This window comes from Pseudopodoces humilis, chromosome 8 (assembly GCF_049639895.1).
Source record: "Pseudopodoces humilis isolate 2021_Gansu_Grassland_sample_001 chromosome 8, ASM4963989v1, whole genome shotgun sequence".
Lineage (NCBI taxonomy): Eukaryota > Metazoa > Chordata > Aves > Passeriformes > Paridae > Pseudopodoces > Pseudopodoces humilis.
The window spans coordinates 22,511,865-22,538,976 of record NC_142207.1 but is presented as its reverse complement, the minus strand read 5'-3'; the positions used below and the strand labels follow the sequence as shown (position 1 = coordinate 22,538,976).

At 37.7% G+C, this 27,112-nt stretch overlaps 1 protein-coding gene across 4 annotated transcripts in view; it reads right to left on the bottom strand.

Annotated features, from left to right (window-relative positions):
- OSBPL6 (oxysterol binding protein like 6) overlaps window positions 1-27,112 on the bottom strand; it is a 97,358-nt gene that overhangs the window by 50,768 nt on the left and 19,478 nt on the right. For all 4 annotated transcript variants that reach the window (XM_088058517.1, XM_088058518.1, XM_088058516.1 and 1 more), the window contains exon 2: window positions 5,809-6,046. In XM_088058517.1, coding sequence (XP_087914643.1) covers window positions 5,809-5,910 — 102 coding nt within the window. In that variant the 5' untranslated portion in view covers window positions 5,911-6,046. The remainder of the gene's footprint in view (window positions 1-5,808; window positions 6,047-27,112) is intronic.

Here is a 27,112-nt window from a genome sequence, read left to right as displayed (position 1 = left end):
AGTCAATGCTTCTCTTTCTTCTCTCTCATTTGTTTCCCAGAAATCCTCAATGGCACTTCAGAAGAGTTGCTCTTTTTCCTTCCAACTTTTGTATGAGTGTGTGTGTGTGTGCTGCACTTTGAGTTTTTGTATTCCCAACAAAAGTGAGACATGCATACATAGGACTGTATGCCATCTTAAATTATCTGTCATCATTTGCATGGGTAATTAAGCTTCTATGAGGGAAATTCCCCTGGTTCTGTAATAGAAGATAGCTACAGGCACCATTTCCAATCAAACTGACATATTTTTAAAAAAGAAATCTTTCTTCATAGCTCACATCTGAACTTCAGCATTCTCCATGAAACCTGTAAAGCACTCCTAGAGGTAGGATAACTGAGATAGCAATATTTATGAAGCTCAGGGAATGTGTACACACAGCCCTGGTATAAATGCTATCACTGTCCTTGACTGCTCCAGACCATTTTATTTTTTCTAAGCTTTAAGGCCAAGTCTTTCTTGGGAAGAGACAGCATCTCCATCTATTAATCTCCATGTGTGTGCTCCAGACCACACTCTAAACCACTACAGGTATTACCAAGGGCAGGAGCAGTCATGATCCAAGTATCTCCAAATCCAGACTGCAGAGGCACATCCCACGCACATGGACAGAAGTACTTCTTCTGTTTGCTGTCTATCTCTCAGGTAAATTCTAGGCAGAAAGACAGGCACAACATGAAGGACATCTGCTGTGTGCCTGCAGGCTAGCCTCACACACACACTGAGCCAGCCTGATGAACCCAGGTGTATTGGGATCCTGGGCATGTGCTGCTGCCATATATGCCAGCAGCCTTCCCACAAAAATTCCCAGCACTGGAGAATGTCTCATAGTTCCAGTGCACCCGTCAGCATCACTACCCAAGGGTCTGCCTCACCCCTGGGATCAATCTGTACCCATTCCTTCTGAGTCTCACTTGCAGGGGTTCCTATCCCATCCCCAGACACACCTGTCCAAAGAACTTCGTAAGTTTAGCCACCTTCTGATTGTATCTAGTGTAGATGTTCACTCAGCAATTTTATCATTTAAATGATAAAAATCTTACATGTCTGAGATTTATGATTTCATTTTTATAAAGTGTTATGGCATTGAACCTAACATAACATTTACATGAATACTCTATAACTTTAAAAGTTACATTGCTCCAGACATTTTTTTCAGACACTGAAGTAAGACCCACTACCTTCCAAACCTAAGGAACATTTTCACACTCTGTCAAAGGCACAAGAAAAAAAAAATGCCGTGGAGTAGCAGCAACTAATCAATTTAAAGAATAATTGCATGTTTTTGTTAACAATTCTGATATTTCATTCTTTGGCTCCCTCAGAATATTTGCTTGCTCCAGTGAGTTGTTGCTTTTAAAGTACTCAACACTTCCTGCTCTAATCCTGCTTGAATAGTTTTATGTGAAGAAAGTTAATTAGGAAAGCGAACACAAGAGAATTACATCACTGTAAAAACAGTACTTGGCATTTAGTAGCCTCTTTAGTTTGAAACTCTCAGAGAGATTAATAATTATTATTCAAATACTTCTCACTGACTACTGCAAAGTAAAAAGGCTTCTAAAAGTCTCTGCTTTGCTGCAGAGCTAGAAGTAAGGCTGCATGTTCTCAGGTCTGTACCGTGTCTACATCCTTGCCTTTCTTTCTTTACAAGTCACAGGGAGACAGGAACAAATGAAATCTACAGGTAACCAACAAGAATATTTTTCCCAGATGTCACATCAGGCTGACAGCAGTGAGCAAGCATGTAGGCTGCTACCCACTTTCAGAATAAAGAAGGTACATAAATGCACTCAGACGTCTCTTCCACATGGAATACATTAGGTTATATCACATCGCAATCTTGTATGAGCAGCACTGTCTAAGCATCTACAAAATGGTGACACCCACCTCAGGAAATCAGGAAATGCCACCTCCAGGGGACAACTTTGACAATTAAAATACAGTGGTGTAAAAAGGTAAACAGGCATTTTTCAGCGCAGACCCTTAGGCAAGACCAGAGCCTTGGAATCACACTCTGCTTCTAAATGTCATGACCAGGTAAACTGAGCCCAAACTCAGTCCTTTGTGAATCCCTTGGGTACACCCCTTCTATTAGTCAATACTGCTTGTATAGAAGGGAAAAAAAACCAATCCTAAGCAAACAACAAGCCATATTAAAACCTGAAAAGCAGATTGCTGCTCTGGAAAATCTTATTTCCTCTTCCTTCAAAGCCCTCACCTTTCCCTCTTTACATATGGCTAAAAGACAACAGTGTTTTGAAATATGAAAACTCCTCTGGTAGAAAGGTGACCACACAAGGCTAAATGCAATAGGACTAAAAGCTTTTCTTCTTCTGAGGTAGCGGTGTAGGAAAAGAACCAAGGATTTGTTGAAGAAGTAAACTGATAAAGAAAAACACAACAAGAATGAGAGAACAGCTGACCATCTCTCCCACAGAAAAGACCCAAAAGAAAATTAAGACATTAGAAGAGAAATCCTGACATTTAAAATAGAAAACACTGCAACATCTATTTCCACATCATGTATTAGCTAGCTTTTAGAGGTTGGTCAGAAAAGCCAAAATCTTCCCCTTTTTCACAGTTTCAATATTCTTACTCTCCTTCTGTATCACTCCCTCAGTTCAGTAGCCTGAGGTCAGGCTCCAATTTGCCAATTATTAACCCTATGATGTACTTATTTCTTTCTTCTCAGCACAATATAACTACCCACACATTGCAGAGAATATATAATGTACTACAGTCTGCCTTATGAGCTGCATACTTCACCAATAAAAAAATACAGAATATTCATAAAGAACTTATACCCATAAAACTGAATATACAACATACAATTTTACCATATTCAGCTGTACTTCTAAGAGTTGTTTGTTTTGCTCCATTTTGCTGTGCAGCAGTACATAGCTAGCCTTTTCAGAGTTACATAAGGGATGAAACACAAGAATCTACCTTGTTAGCATGGCCCACAAAAAAAGGCTATCAGAATTGCACGTTTTATGCTACCTTTTGTACCTTATTGACAGTGGAAGTGACAGGTTTCATGCTCTGCAACAGTTCCACAGCAGGAAAAACGGTTGCTGCTCCCTGCTAAAGTGTTCCTTATCGAGGGTATGACAACTGCCTTGCCAACCTGTCCAGCTCAGGAGTTAAACAAAACAGTTTGTTTCTGGGCCTTCTACTGTCTAATCATCTAAATTAAACATGGTTGTAATGAAAATGAATGACAAAAACCTGAAATCAGTTTTTTTAGTTATTGCTGGCTTCATTAGTCTATCCATTTATCTATTTCTTAGTCATGGAGCCTGCAAATTGGCAATGTCAAAGCTTTTGTTGACTGCTAATTCTCTTAGGTGATGTATACTGTACAAATAAAAAAGCTACATTAAAATGCAAGCATTATATACAGCACGACATTTTCCACTCTCCCTGAAATTATTTATCATAGTCGTGTTCAAACTCATTCAGCTTCCTGTACTATAATTTATTGGGAAACTGTTCCATAATTGCTGGTATGACTTTGACTGAATTATATGATGAGAAGGTTTCAATCATTAACCATCTAGAAATATCCAGTGTTATCCTCACATATGACAATAAAAGCTACATTGGCACTTCATCCAGTCACATCACTTTCCATATTAATTTATATTACCAATTTGGAAGGCTGCTTTTGCACTAGCTCTTCTGAAGAGTCCAAGGACGCAGCAAGATAGAATTTCAAAGCCTTTTAAAAGTAAAATCTGATAGTCCCTGAAACAAAATCCCCTACCCCCTGCTATCATTGTGTTTGGGCAAAAGCCTATGAAAAACAAAACATATAAAAATAATACCACAAGCTAGGAAAGAGATTAAAAGTACAGCTGTTGCAGTAGATGGTGAGATGAAATGGGTGTTTGGCTGTGTCTACATGCAGAGAGGAAGCGTGCATGCTCCTTTCCCTGGGCACAGCACCACTGCAGTTGATGCTGCGCTGCATGCTGCAGCTCTCTTTCTTTCTGCAGAGGAAATTGCTCACCCGTTCATTCTCCTGCCTTTAACACTGAAAGAACTAAGGCAAAAAAACAAATGCCTCAGAGTAGCTCTTCCAGTCCACATTTGCATGCCTAAGTACATCGTTAAGCATCACCACACTTTATGGGATCCTCTGCATGCATCACACCATCAACCTTTATAGCTTTATTTTAAAATCATACTTCACGTTTCCGTGATCAAATATGGACTTAAAGTTAAGCATCCATTTCATTATAATGACAGGTATACCTTGCACTGTACTGTTGCTATGGTAACAGATATGGTAGCCATTAGATTTATGGTAAAATGTATTCCCAAGAGGTAATTTTTTTTTTTTATTTTTAATTCTAGTTGCATGATTGTGTCAAACTACCTAATTACAAAGAAAACTCAGTGAACAGGCTCTTAGCTGAGAGTAGCAGCTCATGTGAGTCTTGCATTTACATTCTTTGGGCTTAAATGTGGGAAATAAAATACACCAATGCTTTAAACAAATTATATCAAAATTCTTGCTCCAGACGGAATTAATGAAAAATTAAAAGGTTATATCCTAACCAAAACTTAATTAACTAAATGCATCTATCCAAAATCCTGTACACTGTGAAAGGGAAAATATTTATCATCTGTGAGAAAATACTTTTTGTATTTACTTAAGCAATGGAAGCTATTAAAAATTCCACACACATTTACTGCCTTTTATTAAGCATACATCAGAATTCTTCTCCCGATTCAACATTTAAAAAGTACCTTGTGGTGAGGCTATTTACATTCAAAGCTGTAAATTTCAGAGTTTTCATTAAAAATTCTTGCATTTCAAAATTTTCTTAAGTGTTAAGGGAAGAAACTTCCTCAGCAGCAGCTGAGAAAATAGTATCAGAACTTCCATACAAGTAGCTGAGAAAACATTCCTAAGCCAATGATTTTTATTTGAATTTTTTAAAATTATTTAACTCTTTTTCATGGATGACAGTTTAAAAGTATGTTTCTGTTCTAATCAGTTTTTCTGTATCAACCTTTGCATTTGTAAAATATGCATGCATGAATTTATCTGAAACCTAGTAGAGAGCTTTGATATTTTCTGAAGTGCTCCCACTGATATTGTGGTCACACTGTACACTCAGCCCTCAAAAAAACCCCACAGGAAAGCTCAAGTTGTTTTGAGGGGAATTAATACAGTCTTCACTCAAAGAGATCCTGGAGAATTACAACCACATAAACAAGAGTCTCTTAAAAATGGAAGTCTAACATAACTGGATTAGTACTCTATGAGGTAGTACAATCAGTGTTAATTTATAGTGAAACAAATAATATTTAAAACATTAGGTGTTTACAGAAAGGATGAACGACATGGTATTTAAACTGAATTACCACTTTCCAAAAGGATAATGCATCTCTGTTGTTGGATTTACAAAAAGAGATATTCACAGGTGACACAAAACGACTTTAAGCAACTGTAGGATCATGCTGCCAAAGAAACCAAGTCCCAAAATACTTCAGAGCATGTTCCTTACTTGTCCATGAGATTATATACTTCATGTTCCAGTGCTGTACATAGTGCCCATGTTGCTTCTAAATCCTTTTCAAGCCACTTCAGGAAATGGAAAAAGTAAACTCAGAAAATCAACAAGTTTTGGCTCTAGTGCTATCATCCAATGCTATAAGCAAAAAAATCTAGAGCTAACAAGAACTAACAGCCCCATTACAGGAATAAATGTGTCATCCCACTGGATGGTACAAACAACTGGAGTATCTCCTTACCTGCCTCCTGTCTCTCTGAGAGGATGATGAGGAGGAGGCACTTCTATGTGATGGAGTGGATGTTTTGTGAGCTGGAGATATACTCTTCTCCTCTGAACTCATCTTTGCAGCAAACTTGTATTAATGATCTTGTGCTCTTATCACTCATGGACGAAAAGGCAGGGGATAGTCTCCTGCATCCTTCTGTTTCACAGTTTATGGATAGCCAAACAGGAAGTCAGTCTCAGCTGAACTGCACCTTAATAAAGAAAAATGTGAGAGAAAGGATGAATGAACATACCCTCACTCCAAAGTAGCTCTGCAGCAAAGAAATCTGTTGACTATTTAATCCAACACATCTCCCAATCTTTTACTCCCCAACAACTACCCAGCACAAACACAAATGCATTGTTCTGCTTTCTCACAGAAGATGAAAGTGGTATTATTTTAAAAAAACCCTAAAGAAAGGCTTAAGTAATTTACAGCAATTCTCAGGCAAAGTTTACAAAAGCTTGGTATGGGGGCATTATCCTGCGTAATATCATGACATTATGCAGTAACTCCTCAGGACTTCCCTTAGATACCACTGACCACCGCATTATCATCAGTACCTCATAAGAATCCTGCAGTTAAATTAAGAACTCTTCAGGTTTTTTTAAAAACCCTCTCTCAAAGGTGGTGCCCTCACCTGCAGTATCAAAGGTGTTACTGAGGCAGGGGAGTGTGTGGTTGGGGGGTCATTTGGCTCCTGGCCAGGGCTTACCCAGTGCAGGGGGCGTTCCCATTACTGTTTTCTCAGCCACTGTCGGTACATCACCGCTTCACTAATAGCAGAAAATTTCTCTCACTTCTCTCCACCCAAACCTCTAATTTCCACCCACGAAGAGAAAAACAGATACTTAGAGCAGCACAGAGGATATCTGTGTCAATAAATAGTCAAACACCACCTGTCAAACCCTATCAAAATGCTGCAGGTACATCATGACAGTTCAGGAACGGAGTTACGCTTCTCCGTGTTTAACAGATCGCTGTGATCTTGCTTCAGCTGACTGATACAGTGTCTGATCTTCCATTAACCTTGGATAAAATTGTTCCCTGAATGAGATGTTAGCTTCAGGCAGATGACATATCTTCTCCACTGCCCTTCTAATTTTGAAATAGTGCCCTTCCACATTCACTGTGCTGACAGCACACCAAGGGTCAGCACAGCACAGCTAGCTGCAGATGGGTGTGGAGAAAGGTGCTGTCCTGCACCATGTTAAATCAGATCAGGACAAAAATGCATTAACACTCAGACATGACTGCACACTCAAGAAATGATGCCATATTGAACACAGAGTATCTCCAGACAAAACAGATATCCATGCAAGAATATCATCCTGAGCCCAGATACTCACAGAGAGGCACCTAAATAATTATTTACATCGTGCCACCACCTTCTGAAGACTGCCTCCTAAGAAACACACTCCTGCTGGAGCCAAGATCTGTGACAATTCAAAACAGACACCTTTTCTGCTTGCTGTTCTAAGGGAGAGTGGAACGGCATCACTTTATCGGTTTCTATCACTTTATCAGTACTTTGGTAAGGATGAATATTATCTATATCTTATGAATGAGCTTCAATCTCCATCAAGAAGTCTCCCAGAGAATTACAAATCCCACATACTGCACACAGAGGCTACACAGCATCCCAGTGATGTGACTGGGAGGACATGGCTGCTCCAACAGCAAAAGGTGCCCACATTCCCTGAACACCCTGGCCAATTCTGTATTCTTTTCAGGATGAGAAGTTCCTGACAGAAGAAGCCTAAGAAGATGGGTTATGCTGGAGCTATAACAAGACAAAAGGTTGCAGGAAGAAAGAAACAAGCTGCACAGCACATTTGTTTCAGAACTTCAGAGGGAAAACATAATGAAGATGAACCCAAAGAAAGACTTTTCCTTCTATCCTAGCATACCAAGGGACTGCTGGTCTAGTTTAACAGCATTTTCGTATCCTACAAATGCAACAGGGAATTTTTAGTCAAAGAAGTGCACCAACAGGGATATCTCAAGGTCTATGAAATTTTCATTTAAATCAAAAATTAAATTACAAAAATCAGAACAAAAATATAATCCTAGTTCACAGGGCTATGCAGAACACTTGAGTTATTTAATAGGAAATCTGCAGTTACTTTCAGCTATGAGGTCACTGAATTTTTTTTTAGCAGAGTAGCCTTTGGGCAAATGAAAATCAAACCCTTTTTAAAACATCTGATCTTCACTCAGTTGACTCAAGTGGAAAAATTTATATTTAGTAATAGCACAGAAGGACAGTGGTCTGGCACTTCAAGTGTGCTCTAAAGGCTCTTGGGAAGCAGTTGATGCTTTTGTATGAAGCAACCACAATGCTAACAAGCAGTACACAAGAAAACAGTTCTGTAAATAGCTGCCAAGTCTGGGATTCTGTCAACTATGGACTTCTTCTTTTGAAAGGAATTAAATAAAAGTAGTGGCTTACACCTGAGCCAAGCTCCACGATGGTTCTGTTGCACCCTCCAAGCACTAAGAGCTGAACCTAGCCAGCAAATTGTTCACACCACACTGACTTGTGACCACAACAAAACAAAAAATGCCAAAAATTCTAAACCACCCCCCTTCACACTAAAAGAAGCAAATATTTCCTCTTTCCCTATTTCACAGCAGAAATAGATTCAATACTAAACCCCTATTATTTATACACATAGAAACTTCTGATTAAGAAACAGTGCACTTCAGGATTGAAATTAAAAAACAGACAACTGGAATATTTGAGAAAACATGCTTTGTAAGCACAGCAAAAAAAAAAAAAATAGGCAAATTAGAAAGAGCACAGAGTTCCTTCTTATTGTTCTTGAACATTGAATTTGGATTCTTTCTATATTGCTAAGAGTCTATTTTCCAAATTTGGCTTAAAATTTGAGCAACAGATCTTTTTTAGAGCATGTTAGAAGGAATAAATCTAGTGGAACTGACATAAAGAGACGCCAGTCTCTCTGTAACTGTGATTGAAGCAAACAATTAAAAATCTAATTGTTGGCCAACAAATTGAATTTACCAAAATGAAAACATTGCTTTTGAAACATTTTTCACAGGCTTTTTCCATCAGTCACTAGCAATTTTGCTATTGACTTCAATGGGAACAGGAGCAAGTCATATACCATGGTATTAAGTTTCTGGAGAGTAACAGAAAATCTAAAAATACATTCAAAAACTATGATGATAGGTTTTGGATGAGTGGGGATGACCTCCTCATAATTATGCATTTGTTCCTGACAAGTATAAGGCAAATTTTATTATTCCTTTACTTCACAGCATATATATCTTCTACCTGGAAGTATTTTAATCCATTCTATCAGAAATCAATTGGGAAAAAAAATAATGACATAGGTAAGGGTAAGAGCATTGGCTGTTGGTTATTAATTGCTGCATATCCAAGTAATATCAACTTGTTGGGTGCATTTTGAGCACATCAATTTCATCCCCAGTGAGCTGCTCAGAAGCACCTGCCAGCTCAGGACCATGAGTTGATTGAGCCCAGGAAATGTGACAGGGCACTGGCATTGGCCTTGCTTTGCCATGAGTCCCCGAGCAGGGGATTCATTCATTGCTCCCAGCACGCAGAAGAGACATGGCCTATAGTGAGAAAAGCAGACACTGCAGAGAGAGTCTGGCCATTCAGAAGTAGCAGTATGACAAGTCCATTGACACCAAACAGGAAATCTCTGTCCTGTCTTATAATCTAAAAATATTCCACCAAGGGCAACTGCATCAACTGCAGCATGGTTTGTGAGAAAGCTATTAGCAGAAATGATGAAAAAGAACAGGTACGTAAATCGTATAAATCCAGAGTTATGAATAAATGCATGGCATATAAAAGATAAATTAAAGTTTTCAATCAGTGACTCAAAATGAAGTCTGGACTCAAATAACAGACTTCTGTGATTAATGTTATGTTGCTTCTCACTCAGATTGAGTCTTTTCTGCAAGAGTGCCCAGAATACTTCAGTGTTTAATATCTCTTGTGGTATTGGAGTAATTTGAGAAGACAATTTAGAGCACAGAGATGAATCTTTAGACATAAACGAAGCAAAAGTATGCAACTGTCACTGACATTCATTCAAGGAAAACACTCAAACTGATCAGGGGCTGCTTTTCACTTGGGAAGGCAGAGGTTTTCTGTGGTGCTGTGGAACACAGTCATTCAATATTCGAGCACCCACTGAAGGCCAACCTTTGTTCTCATCTAATGAGCAATATGCAACTGCCTCTTTCCTTCTTCACTGCTGACCTTCCATGCAGGAAAATCATAACCCCGCTTTTGTTACAGTACATAAATGTTACAAACACAAAAATACAATGGAAATAAAACTTCTCAATGCAGTGGCAACAATGTGGTGATTTAATAGACACTTGTGGGAAATAAGCAGTTTGTTGTTTTTTATTTTTAACAAACAAGGGAACCAATGCCTTTACAGACACTATTTGAGAATCAGCCACATCCTTTTATTAACTTCTTAAGAAATGGTTTTCGTCAATTAATTTTAAATTTTATTAGCAGACCTCTGAGCAGTGAATTTTAAATCACTGATTAAAAGACAGCAAAAGGACACTTGATCTAAGGGAGACAGTCATGATTTATTTTGAGGTCCAATATTTATACGTAGGAATAAGTGAGGTGCTACAGGAAAAATGGGAACTCTAGATAGCACTAAATGATTTTTTAAGATAGAAGATACTAGAATTCATATGACTGTATTACCATTTCTCTTTTCAGGTATTCTTAAGAACTGCATACTGAAGGTTTGGATAACAAATGTACATGTCTGTTCTCAGGCATTCATAACAACATTGGCATATGCAAAGTCTCAATCTGATATTATGTACAGCAATGCATACAGTGCCTAAATACTGCCATAAATCATCTCTATCCCTTATTCAAGAGGCTCTAGATCCTGCCTGTAGCTAGGAAATGAGTTGTGTGCAGCATTTCCCCTGGAAAAGAGCTCTGATACAAACCAACCTGCTGCACTTAGCACCGTTTGCAACTTCCATGATCATAGAAACATTTAGATTGGAAAATATCTTTAAGATCATGTCTAAAGACCTTTAACTCCATGCAATGCTATAGGAAATAAGCATCTGGAAAGCCCAGTGGAAAAGGGCCTGGGGGTGCTGGTCAACAGGCAGCTGAACATAAGTCAGTGTGCGCCCAGGTGGCCAAGAAGGACAAGGGCATCCTGGCCTGGACCAGGAGCAGAGTGGCCAGCAGGAGCAGGGGAGTGATTGTCACCCCGTACTTGGCACTGGTAAGGCCACACCTTGAATCCTGTGTCCAGTTGTGGGTCCCTCACTAAAATAAGAACACTGAGGCTGCCCAAGGAAGCAGCAGTCACCTTCCCTGAAGGTATTTAAAAGACATGTAGCTGCAGTACTTGGTGACATGGTTTAGTGGTGAACTTGGCAGTATTGTGTTTTCATTCTATGATCTTACAGGTCGCTTCCAAATGCAATGATTCTGTGAAAATGGCAAATTATGGTGAGCGAATTGTCAGCAGCAGTGCTGACTGCCCGAGATCACGGCGTTGATCAGCAGCCTCTCTGCTGCGGGTGATGCAGGCACACACTCAGCCTTTCTCCTACAGTCACTTCACTGCTGGGCTTCAGCACAACTCTGCTGCCTCCTGTTTGCTTACAAGGCTTGCTGGGTGTTAGATGTGGGCCTCATCTCCTTCACCTCTCTGATTGCTCTGCTAACTTAGCTAAATATATAACTAGTCGTACTCAGTAACAATGCAACCACTAAATTCAGCTGATAAAAACCCCAAGGGTTTTTATGTCATATTTCAATGACATAAAAGGACAAGAACAGCACTTACCTAATTTACACATGCAGTTTCCTGCAAACTCTTTCAAGATTAAATAGTTAATTGGCTAAGACACAATTCTTATGTCAATAACAGCAAAGTCTAAAGTATCACTGTTCTTAATTAGGATACCACTTCTCCTTGACTGATTGATATTCAGTAATGCAGTCAAAGTAATGGAATAAAAAACAATTTCATAGATGTCATGTTTCACAGCCCTACATTTCACAACCTCCCATGACAAGCATTCATTGGAGGAATTATCAAGGAAATTAAAATAAATTAACATGGTGTTTCCCAAAAGAGCAACCAAGTTAAATGCAGTATTTTTTAAAGTCCTAAGGGTTTTTTTGGTGCTCAGGTTAAAGGGAGATTTTGATTTGGGGTATTTTGCTTTGTTTGTTTTTTGAGGAGGGCAGTATGCAGGTGAGAAAATCTTGTAGGCTTTTAGCTCTTAAGTTCTGCTTCTAAATGTAATCCTACATCATACAGAGCATGTTGCACAGGAGACTGCTGTACCAGCAAACATTGAGAAACTCTTATTTCATGTCATCCTTAACACAATGTTATGTGCCCCAACACTTGGTATGATTTCCTTAACTCTGAGTTATAGTTGTTATCCTGAGTGGCTAGTCCAAGCATGTCTCAATAACATAAAGACTAAAAATAATATTCAGAAAATGACTTGCATGGGCATGTATCTCTGCAAAATACACAATTATGACAGACTTCATCAAATAGACGGATGAGGTCAAAAAACAGATAATCAGATTCAGACAAGAAGAGGATAGCACAACATCTGTCTTTTCTATTTTCTGCTTGCCTACACGATTAAGCAGGGTTTTCTGCCCTTCCAGAGGCCCTGAAGCATTCATAGCAATTAGCAGAGTCCCAGCATGTCGAAACCTCCAGTTTAGATGACAATTTCAAAATAAACCCTCAAACCATTTGCAGCCTCTGAGGACTGCCTCAACAGCTGATGTGATCCTAGTTTTCATTAGGAAATCTTTGTTGTTCCGTGTTCCTCAGGCTATTACAGTAATAGAGTACTATTGATCTGCATGGCACAGAAATGGTTTGCATAGTTCAGAGTCAGCACTATCAGCCTCTGTCACATGCATTTGAAACAGACTGCTGTGAGCAGAGGGTTCACAGATTCACAAATACAGAAACACAAATGGGCAATCTATACCAGTTAAACATTAAACAGGAAAAACTAACTGGGGGACATCATCATCCTCTCTAGACTAACCTACATCTAGGACATATTTTTTTTTTAAAAAAAAAACAAAACAAAGAAAAAGAATGCAGTACATGCTATAATATCCCTTTGTTAAAAACTGAAAATATTGATGGGGAATTTTTCATTTTCATCCAGAATTTTTCAGAGAACCACATTTTTCAATTAAAAAAAATCAAAACTCAGGAAATGCTTTAAAGAATAAAACATTTTCATTCACCCTGCTTTTTTTTTTTCCATTGGAAAAACCCTCACAATTTTTAACAAGCTCTTAAAAAATAAAAATCAGAAATCATTTCCTTATTTTACTAATTACTTTTTTCTTTACCACTCAGCAACTTGGACAAAAGAAATATAAGTTAGAACTCTCAAGACACTTTAGCTGCTATTTAATAAAATCTCAACCAAACAGCAACCTAAAGCAAAGAAACTAATTTCCCTTGTAAAAGAGCTATAAAATATTTTCACAAAAATTGTACTAATCCTTCAGAGCACTGGAGCCTAAAAGTTTCTTGTGACCCTTGAAATCCATGTTGTCTGGCCACATTTTACTGCCTTTCATGTATTCAGTTCTCTTGTTTTTCTGCATGTTTTATTTCCACTACCACAAAAACATTACATTTTTGCTATATGTTTCAAAACTACCAAGTAAAATTTTGACTCACAGCAAATTAAGGGCTGCCTATTTTACTGTTTTTGAACATTATTATCAAATGTTTTTAGGAAGGATGTAAAAAATCAAAAAAATCAGTGTTGTCTCAATATAAACACAATGTGTTTATGTGAATGAATAAAAGGTTAGAATTGATGGAGTTTGATCAGGTCATGGAGAAGAGAGAGAGGAGACAAAACCAGCAGATTAGTCAGAGCTTCACCAACCAAGGTTTTTGGGGTGCTGTGTGGAAGGTCACATCCAGGATCAAAAATCAGAATGCAATTTTACTCCTAAAAGTAATTAGCTAGACAAATAATAGGGAGATCACAGCTGCACAGGATAATATATTTAATGGCTTATAGGTAATCTGGGAAATATTGAGAAGGAATAGGGAGGCTGCATTGCCTCTGTGACTGCTACTAAATCACTGTGTCCAGTTCTGCTGTCAGCATTTCAAAGACATTCACAAATGGGTTCAAGAGAGAACCATAAGCATGACCACAAGATTGAAAAACATCACTACTAATAAAAGATTTATAGAGGTCAATCTGTTTAGTTTGTCAAATAGAAGATTGAAGTGTCACTGGATGACAATCTATAGCCCACTATATGGGGGAAGGACTTTATTATGAGAATTCTTCTCAAAGGGCTAACAAAATCTAACTGGGAAACAAAGGTGAGATAAATATATGCAGGTTAGAAAGAAAGATTTATAATGGTGAAGATAATTAATACTGATAAAATACAATGAGGATTACAATGGGTGTTTGTGTAGAGGTGTGAGAAGACATTTTCAGATTCAGACCAGAATTTTCAAGGTCTGGTTTTTTAAAATATATTCCAAAGCTCAGTCATCACTGCTGATTTGGGAGAAGAAATTAATTCTGGCCAGCCTAATGACCCATTCCATGGCAAAAGTTCAGGTTACACTGTAATGCAGCCTCTCCCTTTCCACAACTGAAACCAACCAATCAAGAAGAAACAAAGCAACACAGAAAAAGAGAGATAAAATAAAAGGATTTTTTTTTTCTTAATTCTACCTCTGGTGCAGCCCAATTATTTTTCCACTTAAGGTTTTCCAATTTTATCCTCATCTGTCACTAGGCATTTATTAAGTCTGATCTTTTGTATGGAACAATGTTAAATGTTCCTCAAGTCTAGAGAAAGATTCTGATCACTGTTAATATTTGTTTTTCTTACTGACACATATGTCTAAAACCTAACTTTCCATGGAAGAGCAGGAATACATCATAAAGTAATTCTTTGTATCTCATTACTACACAAATTTCTCTGCACCTTATTCAGAGATCTTTCCATCAGAAAGACAAGAAAGAAAAATAGACAATTACTGCTCATGGCAACAAAAAATGCCAAAAATGTCTTGAGCACTTGACAAATACATTAGGAATCACAGATATGGCTGAAAAGAGCCTGAGATGGAATAATCACTTTTGAATTTCCTGAAAAGTCTAAGACATATTGACTGAAATTAAACTGAACATAAAAACAGGCAGTTGGCTCAAAAGTAGTTTCCTGACAGAGTGAAACAGAGACAAAACAAACCCCACAATAACAGAAAAATCCCTTTTCCACTAATGCCCAGCTGGTTATCTCTTGACTCTCTTCCATGTGGGAAAAACATATTTCCTATCCTCCAAGTCCAGCACACATCAACTGCTAGATATGTTTAATTCTTCCTACCTTTGGAATACTAATGAATTAACATTCAGCTACACTGACCAAAATCACAGTGTAGTCAAAAGTAACATTTATTTGTCATAGATGAAACTCTCTACTTCTAAAACTGCTAATAATTTCAGCTGAAATCACACCACACTGAACTGCCTTTGCCTGTGCACAAAGCATGATCTAATATGAGGACAGCAATGCCCTAAGGCACCTGGCACAGAAGGAAATATCTGAATAGTTCTAGACTATTCTCATCATTGAAAAGCTGTATGTTTACCATCAGTCAGTGACTTCCCAAACATATTGAAGACAGAAAATTATTACTAATATGTATTGATTTTTATACACACAGATTATAAAACCAGAATAGAACACTGGAGTCATATAACATAGAAAGGACCAAAGGAATTTTCCATCTTAGCTCCTATTTGAAATAAACCATGTAACATATCAAACCATACAGCTCCAGTGGAAAAGCTTTCAGTGTTGTAAACCAAACACAAATCAAAAAAAGTTATTAATTTTCCTGCATTATTAAGAATGTGAAAATTATTTCTCCTTTAAATATGTCTAAACTCAGGTCTTAGCCAAGAGCCTTCGTCAAACTTTTGCCTACTATGCAGAAGAGCTCTGTACAAATGCAAAATTTGCTAGTGCACAAATACACTGTTTTTACAACACTTTGGTCAACCAACTTCAGTTTTCTCAGGTTACTAAAAGATTTTTAACAAGCTTGATGAAGTTTAGAGAAGAATTGGCATAACTGAAGAATTGACAAACATTTTATAGTCAGATGTGCAGAAAGGCTTGTATTTAGTAAATTAAGAGGAGGGTTGAGAGCTTGCTTGAGCCCAACAGTAACTCTTCAAGTTCCCAGAGCAGTTCTTGTTTATACAAACTAGACATCAACATGATGATTAATCATATCGGACACGGTAGCAAGCATGGTGTGCTTCAACAGGATATTGGACAAAAAGTACAGAAATCTTTTGCCACAATTAACAGTTAGACACCCATAAATTAGCAAACATGCCAGCTGGCAAACAACCATCCCTCCCTCCTAACATCAAACACTGCTGTTCTCCTTGAGCATTACATTAATTACACTTCCTCATAATTTGGGACAGGACACATACATTTTGGTGGCTTATAGAAAATGCCAAGGTTAGTAATACCCAGCTGAAAACCCTGTCTAAAAACAATTTGCTTTTTAACACTTCAGTTAAGTGATGATCATAATTGCATAACTGCCAGATTAGCATCACTTGGACGACATGTAGTTAGTTTTCCTCTGCTTGACACACAACAAACCACAACATACATACAACAGCAGCCAAGGATAAGCTGAGCCGCTCAGATGGAGCTGTCTGAAACACGGTGTATAAAGCTCAGTCAATTAACTGAGAGTCAGGCTAATTTTACACAGGCTAGAGAAGAGGACTATTCTGTGCTAATGATCAACGTTTGCACCTGCCAGCCTCGATAGGTGCTTGTGAGATATTTGGTGCTTAAGAACCTTTCCATCTCCCAAGTGCCATATAAATAACCTGTGATAACCAGCACAAAAGATTTGTAGGGATAACAGAGCAGTAGAAACACAAATCCTTGAAATGCCACTAGATATTATTAACATATTTTTTTACTATAAATTCTTTTTTACCCCACTGTTCTTATCTAGCATCATCCCAGATTCTCACAATTGCTCTGGGTTCTGAAAACCCATTCCCATCAAAGACCAACCTCTCTGCCCCCACTCCAGTATTTTCATTCTTCCTCTCCTTCATCCTGCAATCCTGAGGCACAGACTACCTCCCTACCGACCCAGTTATTCCTTTATACTTCATGACTGTGTCAGGTCCCTTTTCCTCCTTCTTTGTTCATGTTCTCTCATAAATTGCACACAATCATGCTCCTTGGAATTTATCTTTCCATTTCTAACCCAAGCTCTATAGATGCCCCACTTTTTTTTTATGTCAAAGATCACATTTTAGAAGCTTAGCTCACAGCACAAAAATTCTTTAGAAAAAATTTTAAACATATTCTTTATTTGCAAAAACCTGCTCTTCATGGGAGAGGCCATGACTGCAGATTCTAGTAATAAGAAAAAAAAATAAACAAAGAGAAACCTAAAATTAGCATTTAAAGACCAAATGGCTTCACACTGGCACTTTACAATAAACTAGTCTTTCCCTCTCTAGGGCTGAGATATAAAGAAATTATTCTTCAGCTTCATCTAAACAAAAAATGAATGGCGTGACAGCAAGCAAAAGATGTCTTATTTTAACACTACTAAACCTCTGGTACACTATGATTTTATCACAAATTATTTGCAATTTCCTTTGCAAAATAGTTTGTATTGAGAGGCTTAAAGTTATTCCAGCAACATCAGCACTTACTCAGGGTCAGCTGTACTCCACGAAAGCATTTTAAGGAGTATAATTTTAGCATGGACTCAGATCAGCTACAGAAGATACAGAGTTTGCAAGTTGCAATGAATTCTCTCAAAGTCCTCTTTAAGGATTCTTCATGTAAAACACCACTCACATACATACAATATCTTATATTTAACTCCAAATTTTTGAAACTTTGATTTAGAAAATCATTAACCCTATGTAAGAACTTTTCAAATCATGCCTTATTTACCAGGTACTTACATATTTTTCATTCTACCTACATTGCTATGAATGAAATTGTTTCTTTAAGCCCTTCATAAGGTGAATTTAAAACTTTTTAAAAATGTTACCACACATAATATAATTAATTTTTCTTCTATCTATGAATGTCAGAATTCCATATTTTACATTTATAGAAGTAAATATCATTAGAGAGGTGCCTTTTGGAGAGCTTCTCAGATTATCAGTGAGGCAGACTAAAGGAAAAACCTGCAGCAAGCTCTCACACATCACAGAACCTGGAGGGTGAAAAACCAAAGTTTATTTTAAGGTAAGACAGAAAGAAAATTATTAGTATGGGGGAAAATAAAAAGAATTGCTTCCTTCTTTTCCTGAGCAAGCACACGTGCCCAGAGTTGGTCAGCAGCCAAAAGTGATGTTCCGGGGTGAGAGCAACACTCAGCGCAGCGCTGGCTGATGTGCATTAACGTCACAGCCAGCAGCAAGCGCCGCAACTGAAAGGAACAGCCAAGAGGCAAACCCAGCATCTGGCCAAAGGCAGTGACTCAGCTGCAGCCAGGGCATAGCAAGAGAGGGATGCAAAATCTAGGAGTCGACAGAATTGCTCCTGTAGTGCAGCAAACTGATGACATTAACCAGGAGCGCTGAAAGAGGGCTCGTCTGCAGTCGTGACCATCTCCACGCTGGTCAGCTGGACAGGGTGAATCATAGGTACCAGTGATGGCTTTCCATGAATAGTCACCTTGCTTAATTCATAAAGGAAATGTAAGGTTTCTTTCTCTAATACATTCAGTTACTTAACAGTAAGATCAGTCAGTGATGAATTCTGATTTAAGGTCTGTCTGAATTAAAAATAACCAAAAAGCTCAGGTCATCTAAAATAACATCTTGTCCTCTGATGCTTATGAACATCAGTGACATAACAGAAAGTCTTGACTGTTCCACTGTTCTGTGCTTCCTGTTTTAGAAGGCAGCTGATGTTCATATGAATGGGGAAGTCTAAAAAGTCACAAAATAAATCAATGAACTCCACGGGGCTTTTACTGACTCAGAAAATGTAATCTTTTGAGTAGGGGAGCTAACATGAGATTGACCAATGCAGGTGACCTAAATATGTTGCCTTTTCAGCTCATGGAAAGATGAACAGTGCAGGAACAAACTGGGGGGGGGGGAAAATAAAAAAAAAAAGAAGTGTTTTTTTTTCCTTCTGGTACTGAAATTATTCAAAATATGCTTTTTCTGGACTGTTGAAATAGAAGTACTGTCATCTCTTAATCAACAAAATGTTAATAGCAGTGGATAGTTAGTTATAATTATATATTATAAATTATAGAAATTGTTAGCGTTGGAACACGGATTATGGCTAATTTTTCATAACGCAATTTTTATATACTCTCTTTTTACAGGAAGAGAAAAGCAAGCAGAAAAGCACTAGAATACTTTATAAATCTTGGAATATTCCACTAAAGCCAAAAGTTGAAATTAAATATTTTTTCTATTTACTTTTCCTCAGTTGTTTGTATTCTCCTCTGTATGGTAACTATCCAGAAGATCACACAAGAAAATGAGCATTTCAGTGAAAGTGTTTTCTTCAAACAACCACACTGCCCTGAACAGAGGGGACCCTCCCCTCGCCTCACATTCTGGCTGATACCATCAGTCCCAGATATGGCAGAAGTGTTAGGGTTGTTTCACCTCCGTGTGTGAATTCACATATGTTCTTCTGCTATATATATAGCCCATAAAACAATCTTCTATCAGTCAGTTAATTACTGCATCATTTTATCATACCTGAAATAGAAATCAGAATAGCAAAATGATTCCTATGTACTTTTAACTCAATTAAATTTAACCAAAGCAAATTGTTTTCCACCTAGGAAAGCAGAGACTCAGAGTTCATTCCACTCAGAGTCCCCAAATCCCAGAGGGACTGGAGGATGAAGTACCAGTATCAGATGTCAGCAGGGGCTGTCACATCCTCACTTGATTACGGTGTCCCTGCATCAGATGGCAATGTTGCACCTCTGTTTTCTGCACAGTATCATGTAAGTTATAATGAGGGTATGAAATATTCACCTCCTGAACAGACCAGTAATACTAAATTCTAATTCTGTCCAATCTAAATTTAGTAAGCAAATAGCTATAAATTGGATCTCTGCACTTAGAACAGTGAGTAACTGCAACCACACTGTAACTGCAGATGCAATGGAGTCAGTGTGACTTTGCAGTATTTCAACCTTCCTTAGTAACTCCTAAGATTTGGGGCAGCCTGCTCAAGAGAAGGATGTTTGCTGCTTTTGTGATGCTTTTTTTTTATAATGAAAAGATACACTGAAAAGTATTTCACAGGTATAAGATTTTTAAGTGGTGGATAAAGCACCAAAGAAAATCACTGAATTAGCATGCACCAACTGCCTCAAACTATCGAGATGAAATGTGTGCTGTGCTGTACACACAGGATAGTTTGTACAACAACATCCAGAGACATGGCTGTATAAGTGCCAAGCACAGAGACAGGTGGGTTGTAGCATTCTGTCTTTAAAAAAAAAAAAATCTAATAGAATACGATTGTAACAGTTCTCAAGTTTGCAGCAATCCTTCAGAAGCTTTTACAGTCTGAAAGTATTAATGGGACCATGTAAGGCAGTGGCTTCCTAGAAACATTGTAAAGCATTTTCAGTTTGTGTTAATAGAGAAATGGAAAAAATGAAACCAAAACAAACCAAACCAAACAGAAACACATAATTTTCTATTACCGTACAGCAACTGCTAAAAATACGTCATTAAAAGAATGTCCTCCTGTTTATCCAGTACTCACACAAACCTGGCTCCAAAATGACATAAGTCACTGGTATTTGTGCTTCCACAGCTGCAATAAAATCCCACTAGCAAGTTCACAGAGGCTCTGCATTGCACATTTCTCACTTTTCCTCTGGTACCTCTGCCTCAATTTCCCCCTAAAGTTTCACAGCTGATAATGCATGAGCATTGCACCCCACATTCACCCCCTGATTTCTGGAATGCTGCCTGGTACAATTGTCCCATTTACTATCTGATACCTGTCTAGTTTGCACTAAAAAGCTACACACATGACACCTAAACCAACAGAGATATAGGTGTTGTGCTACAGCAGCTATTACTAATAATTCAATAGTTACACTAATATATATCACAGACCTCAATGGAAAAAAAAAATCTCTTAAGTATGACCAATTAAAGATTAAAAATGTGTGCAGCTAGTACATTCCAAAAATAAAAAAGATCAATAACTCCAAACATCTCTGACATTATTTATCCTTGACTGGAGAGGCCTTTGTAGGAACCTTCTACCTCAAAACTGGCATCTACAAATTTACAGTTTCACTTTGAAGAAGCAGGGAGAGGACTTGTGGAATATTAACTGTATGGAGATCCCTCACATCTGCATGTTTTCAAGAATAACAGTATCAAATTTCAGATGGGTATTTCCCTGACATAATATATTCTGTAGATTAGAGATGATAGTGCTAATTGACTGTTTATAAATAAAGTCTGTCTGCTGCAGCATAGAGATGTAAAAACAGAATGTACAACAGAGTTCTCCATAAGGCAGTGCTGAAGCTAAAAAGATTTTGTCAGTGTTTGGTAAATTATAGCTGGATATGACTTTGCTGTGGCCTATTTAGGTCTTCTTAGAGCTATTTTTGCCTGCATTTTAAGTGTTGTTCTTCATACAAGCAAACCATTAACAGATTGTGTTTGTCAATGTGATCTGCAAAAAACTTGTTTCTTCTCACACTCCACAATAAAACGCTGCCCTGTTTAAAATGCTGCTTGTAGCACAAGGTGTTGAGTTCTGCCTCCAGAGAACAGCAGGAGCTAACTCCCAGGCCCATATTTATAAAGAGGGTAAGCCTGCTTTTCCAGACCATATTTTCATGCAGTGGTTTAAATAAAAGTCCTGTTTCATTATTTATAATGATGATTTCTAACTTGTCATAATAAATCCAAAACGGAAGAAAACTAAAGAGCTTTTATATTAATTAACAAAGTAATCATATGTTGTTGTTTTTTTAATTAAAAGAGCTATTTCAGTCCGCAGTGGTTACCCGCAGGAACCCCTGATAGCCAAGCACCAGTACCACAATATTTGCCGTACACTGTTAATCCACATGCCAAAAAAGTCAAAGGCTAAGGATGACAGATCACAGCAATATTCATTTTACCTGCTAATGGTGCCAGCTTCCTTAATCACATCCATTAGACAAAGAGAACTTTAAAGTACAAAGAAATGGCATAGCAAGAAGGTAGAGAGCTACAGCAACTATGCAAGAGCACCTGCATGGTAATGAACTGCTGTAGGAAAAGGAATCTGAGCTAAGTTTTCAGTGGTCATAAATATTTTGGGAGAGAAAGCTTTCTAACATACACAGGGATTTGAATCCAGCACTATCAAGGATGGCAAACACTTGAGGAAAGGCAATTTATGACCAAAACCAGAAATACCCATAGGATCAACATTGTGCTGAGGCCTCCTTTAGTTTTAGCATAGCAAAACTGAATGATGAAGTGGTGGCAGGATGGATCATGTTCCTGAGATGCTACTTCTAACACAGTCATCTCCTTCCTAGATTGAGGAGGAAGCAGCAAAAACATAAAGCAGCAGTGAATAGAAATAAAAGCTCCTAGATAGAATGCTTGATGGTTCTTTTTTTTCTTTGGTCCTTCTGAGATGAGGTAATGATGTCTTCAGCTGGAAGGGAGACAAAAATCCAATACAAGGATTATCCAGCAACTTTAATGTAAGATTAAGACTTCAATATTAACAATTGCGGCACAATATAGCACAGAAGATAAAAAGAGAAGGATGCATTATAAACTATTTAGACATTTTCTTTGAAATTTGATTCAGACAAATAAAATTATTAACCCAGCCTGTCCTCTAAATGGGGAAGATGCTTAAGAAAGCACAAGTGAGAGAAATATCAAGTAACATATTCCCAGTTTTCATTTTTCTGTGTGTATATAGCAAATATTTGGCTATCTCCCTTGAATTTAAAAGATTAAGCAAAAGCAAGTGCCCAGTATAAATACAGAAGTCTAATATTGTTTCATTTTATTAAAATATTTGACTGTTTTCTCAAGTCCTTTATGAAACGAAACATTTGTCCATCACAAATATCTTACTTTCTCCTCTTCCATATCCTGTTGCTCTGAGGGCTTCACCAAACTGGAGCTAGTACTTCAGTAAGTCACTTTTCAAAGAAAAAGATCACTGATTTTTGAATGGCTTGTGACTGCTGGCAAGGCCAAAAACATGGAATGTAGAATGTAATTCTGCCTTGCACAAAGAGGATAACGGCACTGATGCTGATGAGCTGCTCTGTAAATCCTCACAACAAGATAAAGGACAAGTAATAAGGACTTTTTCTGTGACTTTGACATCAAAGAAAACAAAAGGGCTTCACATTTATATGATCCATGCATCTGAGCAAAAGGGCTGTCACTCCATGTCTGCTGCCTTCCTCTTGCTCTACCACCACCTTTATATATCTGTGTGGCAACCATCACCTCACTATCCCAAGGGAGGTAAACTGAAAGTTAACAGTTCAAAGAATCTAGCACAAAAAAGCCTATCATATATTGCACTTCATTAAGTGAACTACTGTTGGTTATAAAAGAAGAATTAGTTTAAGAATAGTTCATTAAAGCATTGACAGTAGCTTTCTTTAACTGGAGATAGATTTTCAAGGGTTTTCTTTATTATTTCATTCACTAGACAAATAAAAGTAAATATTAAAATAGTAAATAGTAAATGGAGATGCTACAGAATTTCATATCCAGGTTTCCAGCCTTTCCTTATTTTATTCTGCTGTGACTGTCATTCTTGTTTCATATCTTGGGTTTCTTTACAGATTGATTATTTGCTCTTTGTCTAATCAGAAATGACTCATCACCTAAATTATAATGAAAAATTCCAATAATGGTACATTCAATCAAATGGAATAGAGCCAAAGACTTGAGGTACCACTTTCTTGAAGAATCTTCCAAATATAAATGTTTTATCTGTTCCAGAAAGGCATAAGTTACTACTGCTGCCTTAAAAATCTCTAATCATGATTTTACTGCATAAAATAAAGGGGAGAAAACCAACCTGCTGACATTGGATGCTCTAGGTTCACACCATCAGCTAAAATAGTCCTACTTTTTGATACACAACATTGAGATACAATTTTTATTTACAAATCAAAAGAAAAATGTCACCTCAACTAATGTCATGTGAAAGTCTGCCTCAAAAAGAAGCTCCAATATAGGATCAGCTACCTGGATGTCTCTCTCTCTACAATTTTGAAGCTGAAAAAATTGCAAGACAAAAAGAACTGTAATAAAAGCTCTGATTCCTTATGCTGTCCTGAATGTAATACATGATGATAAACAGTATTCACAAATTTGAAAACAAATCTATTATTCTTTACTATGAAGAAGCCATAAATAGAATTTTCTAGGTAGTCCAGAACTGTCAGTTCAATTCTCCTTGATCTAACTGCTACCTACATTGTGAAGCACCATCTCTATTTAGCTATCATATGGACCTGCTTGAACATCCTGACAACAGAAGTGGTAAGTGAAATGCCTGCCACTGACCATCAGGAAGACTAGTCTCCTTTTATTGGCTTGGAAACAATAAAGAGCAATGGCCACTTCCAGTAGAACAGATTTAGTGAAACTGGGGAGCTCAAAGCAGCATATTAGAAAATGAAGAACAGAAAAATTTGCCATCAGGTCCATACTCGTCATCTTCATTGGGCTCACTGCAATTGAGCAATTAACTCACAGTTCCCCCTAAAAGAAAAAGCCACCACCAAACCCACACCTCAAGATATTAACTAGTACTCTGAGAGAAACAAAAATTGCATGCAATTACATTTCTCTCTGTGGATTACTAAGCATGGGAATGTGTTAAGATGTAAAACCAAAGTGGCATTCCACAACTAAAAACCAGGACAGAAACAACACCTACATTTTGCAGTATTGTTCCTACAGGCCTGTATCTATTTAATGGCATTTTAATCGTGTAAGAAGGTTGAACTAGCTCTCTTTGAACTGCTTTTTCAATGCAATAAGGGTAGTGGCTCGTGGGTCTGCACATATCCTAACAGCCTTCACCTAGCATTTGGAAAAAATGATACAATATGATGCCAGGGAGAAAAAAACCAAACCAAACCAAACCAAACCAAACCAAAACCACCCAAAAACCAAAAAGAAAAGCCCTTATAATTTTTTATTATTATTATTATGCTTGGAAAGAAAAGAGAAATAAGAGGCAGAAAATAGAGGAATTTGGGTTGTTTTATAAAAGTTCCTATCTTTGTTTGGTTTAGCATGTTTCCATTATCAGCATAAACCCAGGATCCATAATTTCCTTTCTAAAGGAATCTTGGTAATTTCCTATCTGGCAAAGCTGGCACACCCACGTCAGCTACACGAGCAGTGATTCAAAACCTGGGAGCGGTCAGAGCCCACTGAGTCACATATCAAAAGCAAAATGACAGCAATCAAATCTCACTCTTCACTGTGGCCACTCTGCTTTGCCTGAAAGCCCCTGGAAGGAAGCCAGGACTCAGGGACACCACACTTCCATTATCCTCCCTCCTGAAGACTGTTAAAATAGAAGAGTATTTATGACTCACTGCCTATGCTCCACATTGCAGATATTCTGCAGTGTCCTAAACTCTACAGGCACACAGAAAAAATAAGAGTTTTAGTCACAGTGACACTAAGTATTCTAATTTGAAATATTTATCCTGAAATGCTTTTGACTTTTACTATTTGCCCATCTGGTGGGCTGAAAGGCCACAAAAGCCAATTATTACAAAAATACTTTAGCTCTAATATACAGATTTTAATTATGTAATATGAAAAATTGCATCCAAATAGAGATGATTTAATAATGGCTTTAAAACTAAGTGTTGACAAAACTTCAGAAAAAGGGAAAAACAACACCACACCCATATTGGGACACACCCTTCTTCTGAACTACAAATGAAAGCTGCAATATGAGGGAGCCACATGAATGAGGCTGCTCTCCAGGAATAAACTAGCACCACCAGAAATGCCAGCACTTCCTGACCACCTACAAGCATCACCAGAAAATTACTATATAAATACTATTTCTACACATGGCAACTGTCATGACAGAAGTTTAGATTCATTATCTAAGCAGCATATTTCACACATCAGACAAAGAAGCAGAAACAAATCCTAGATGCCTTCTTCAGAGAAAGGCAGCACTAGTGTATCTTGGTGTGCAAGCTCACCTTGGAAAATTGCAACTAAAATGAAAAGTCTGTTAGTACAGCCAGTTCAGGGATATTACACGTGTATTTGTTACCAATGAGGCTCATTGAAATCAACACTGTCATTTAACGGGTCTCATTTCTTACTCCAAAAGATACATGGAAAAGACACAAGTCCTCACTGTGATCTATCACACAAAAGAAACAGAGTGGTTCCTAAGGAACATATCACATATAAAGCAAACCCACCAAGGAGAAAATAGCACTGTGAAGTACTTATTCATTGGAAGAATCCGACAGAGTTATGAAGATTGAAGCCTCTGCAAAACTGCCACAAAGCCACAGATGCTGCTTGCATTGCCTTTCTTGAACCAGAAAAGCCACTATTAGAGCCAGGACAAATAGAGCACATAATGACCAAATGCATCATCTTTACATCTGCAATGCTACAAACCAACCAAGTCTTTGAAGCCACATGGGAGATAAGGGTGCAGCAGCTCCAGGCTAAGGCAAAATACAAATCACTTAAAGAGCACATTCACACTTGCCACACAAAAATCATCAAATTAAAAAAAAAAAACAAAACACAGAATTAAGAGCCAATTGGTGCATTGTTACCACTTCAGGAAAGCATTTTAATCATAATAATTCAAGTACCAGAACGGAAACCTGAGTATTCTAAATATCATAAAAATTGTACAGTACAGATAATCAAATTACTGTTTCTCAAAAGCTCTTCACATGCTCATATTCACTGATCAACTGTATAGCATTATTCAGTCACTGCTGTTCAGAATTCAGAAAGGAGAAAGGCATGTGATGTGCAAGTATGAGCTCCTTGCTGGGGCATATGCCTCCAAGTCACTGGAGTACCTCAATGGTGATAGGCTTGCTTTTTAGGTAGCAAAATTCATGCTTTTATCCCTGGGATTTTTATACAACAGGAT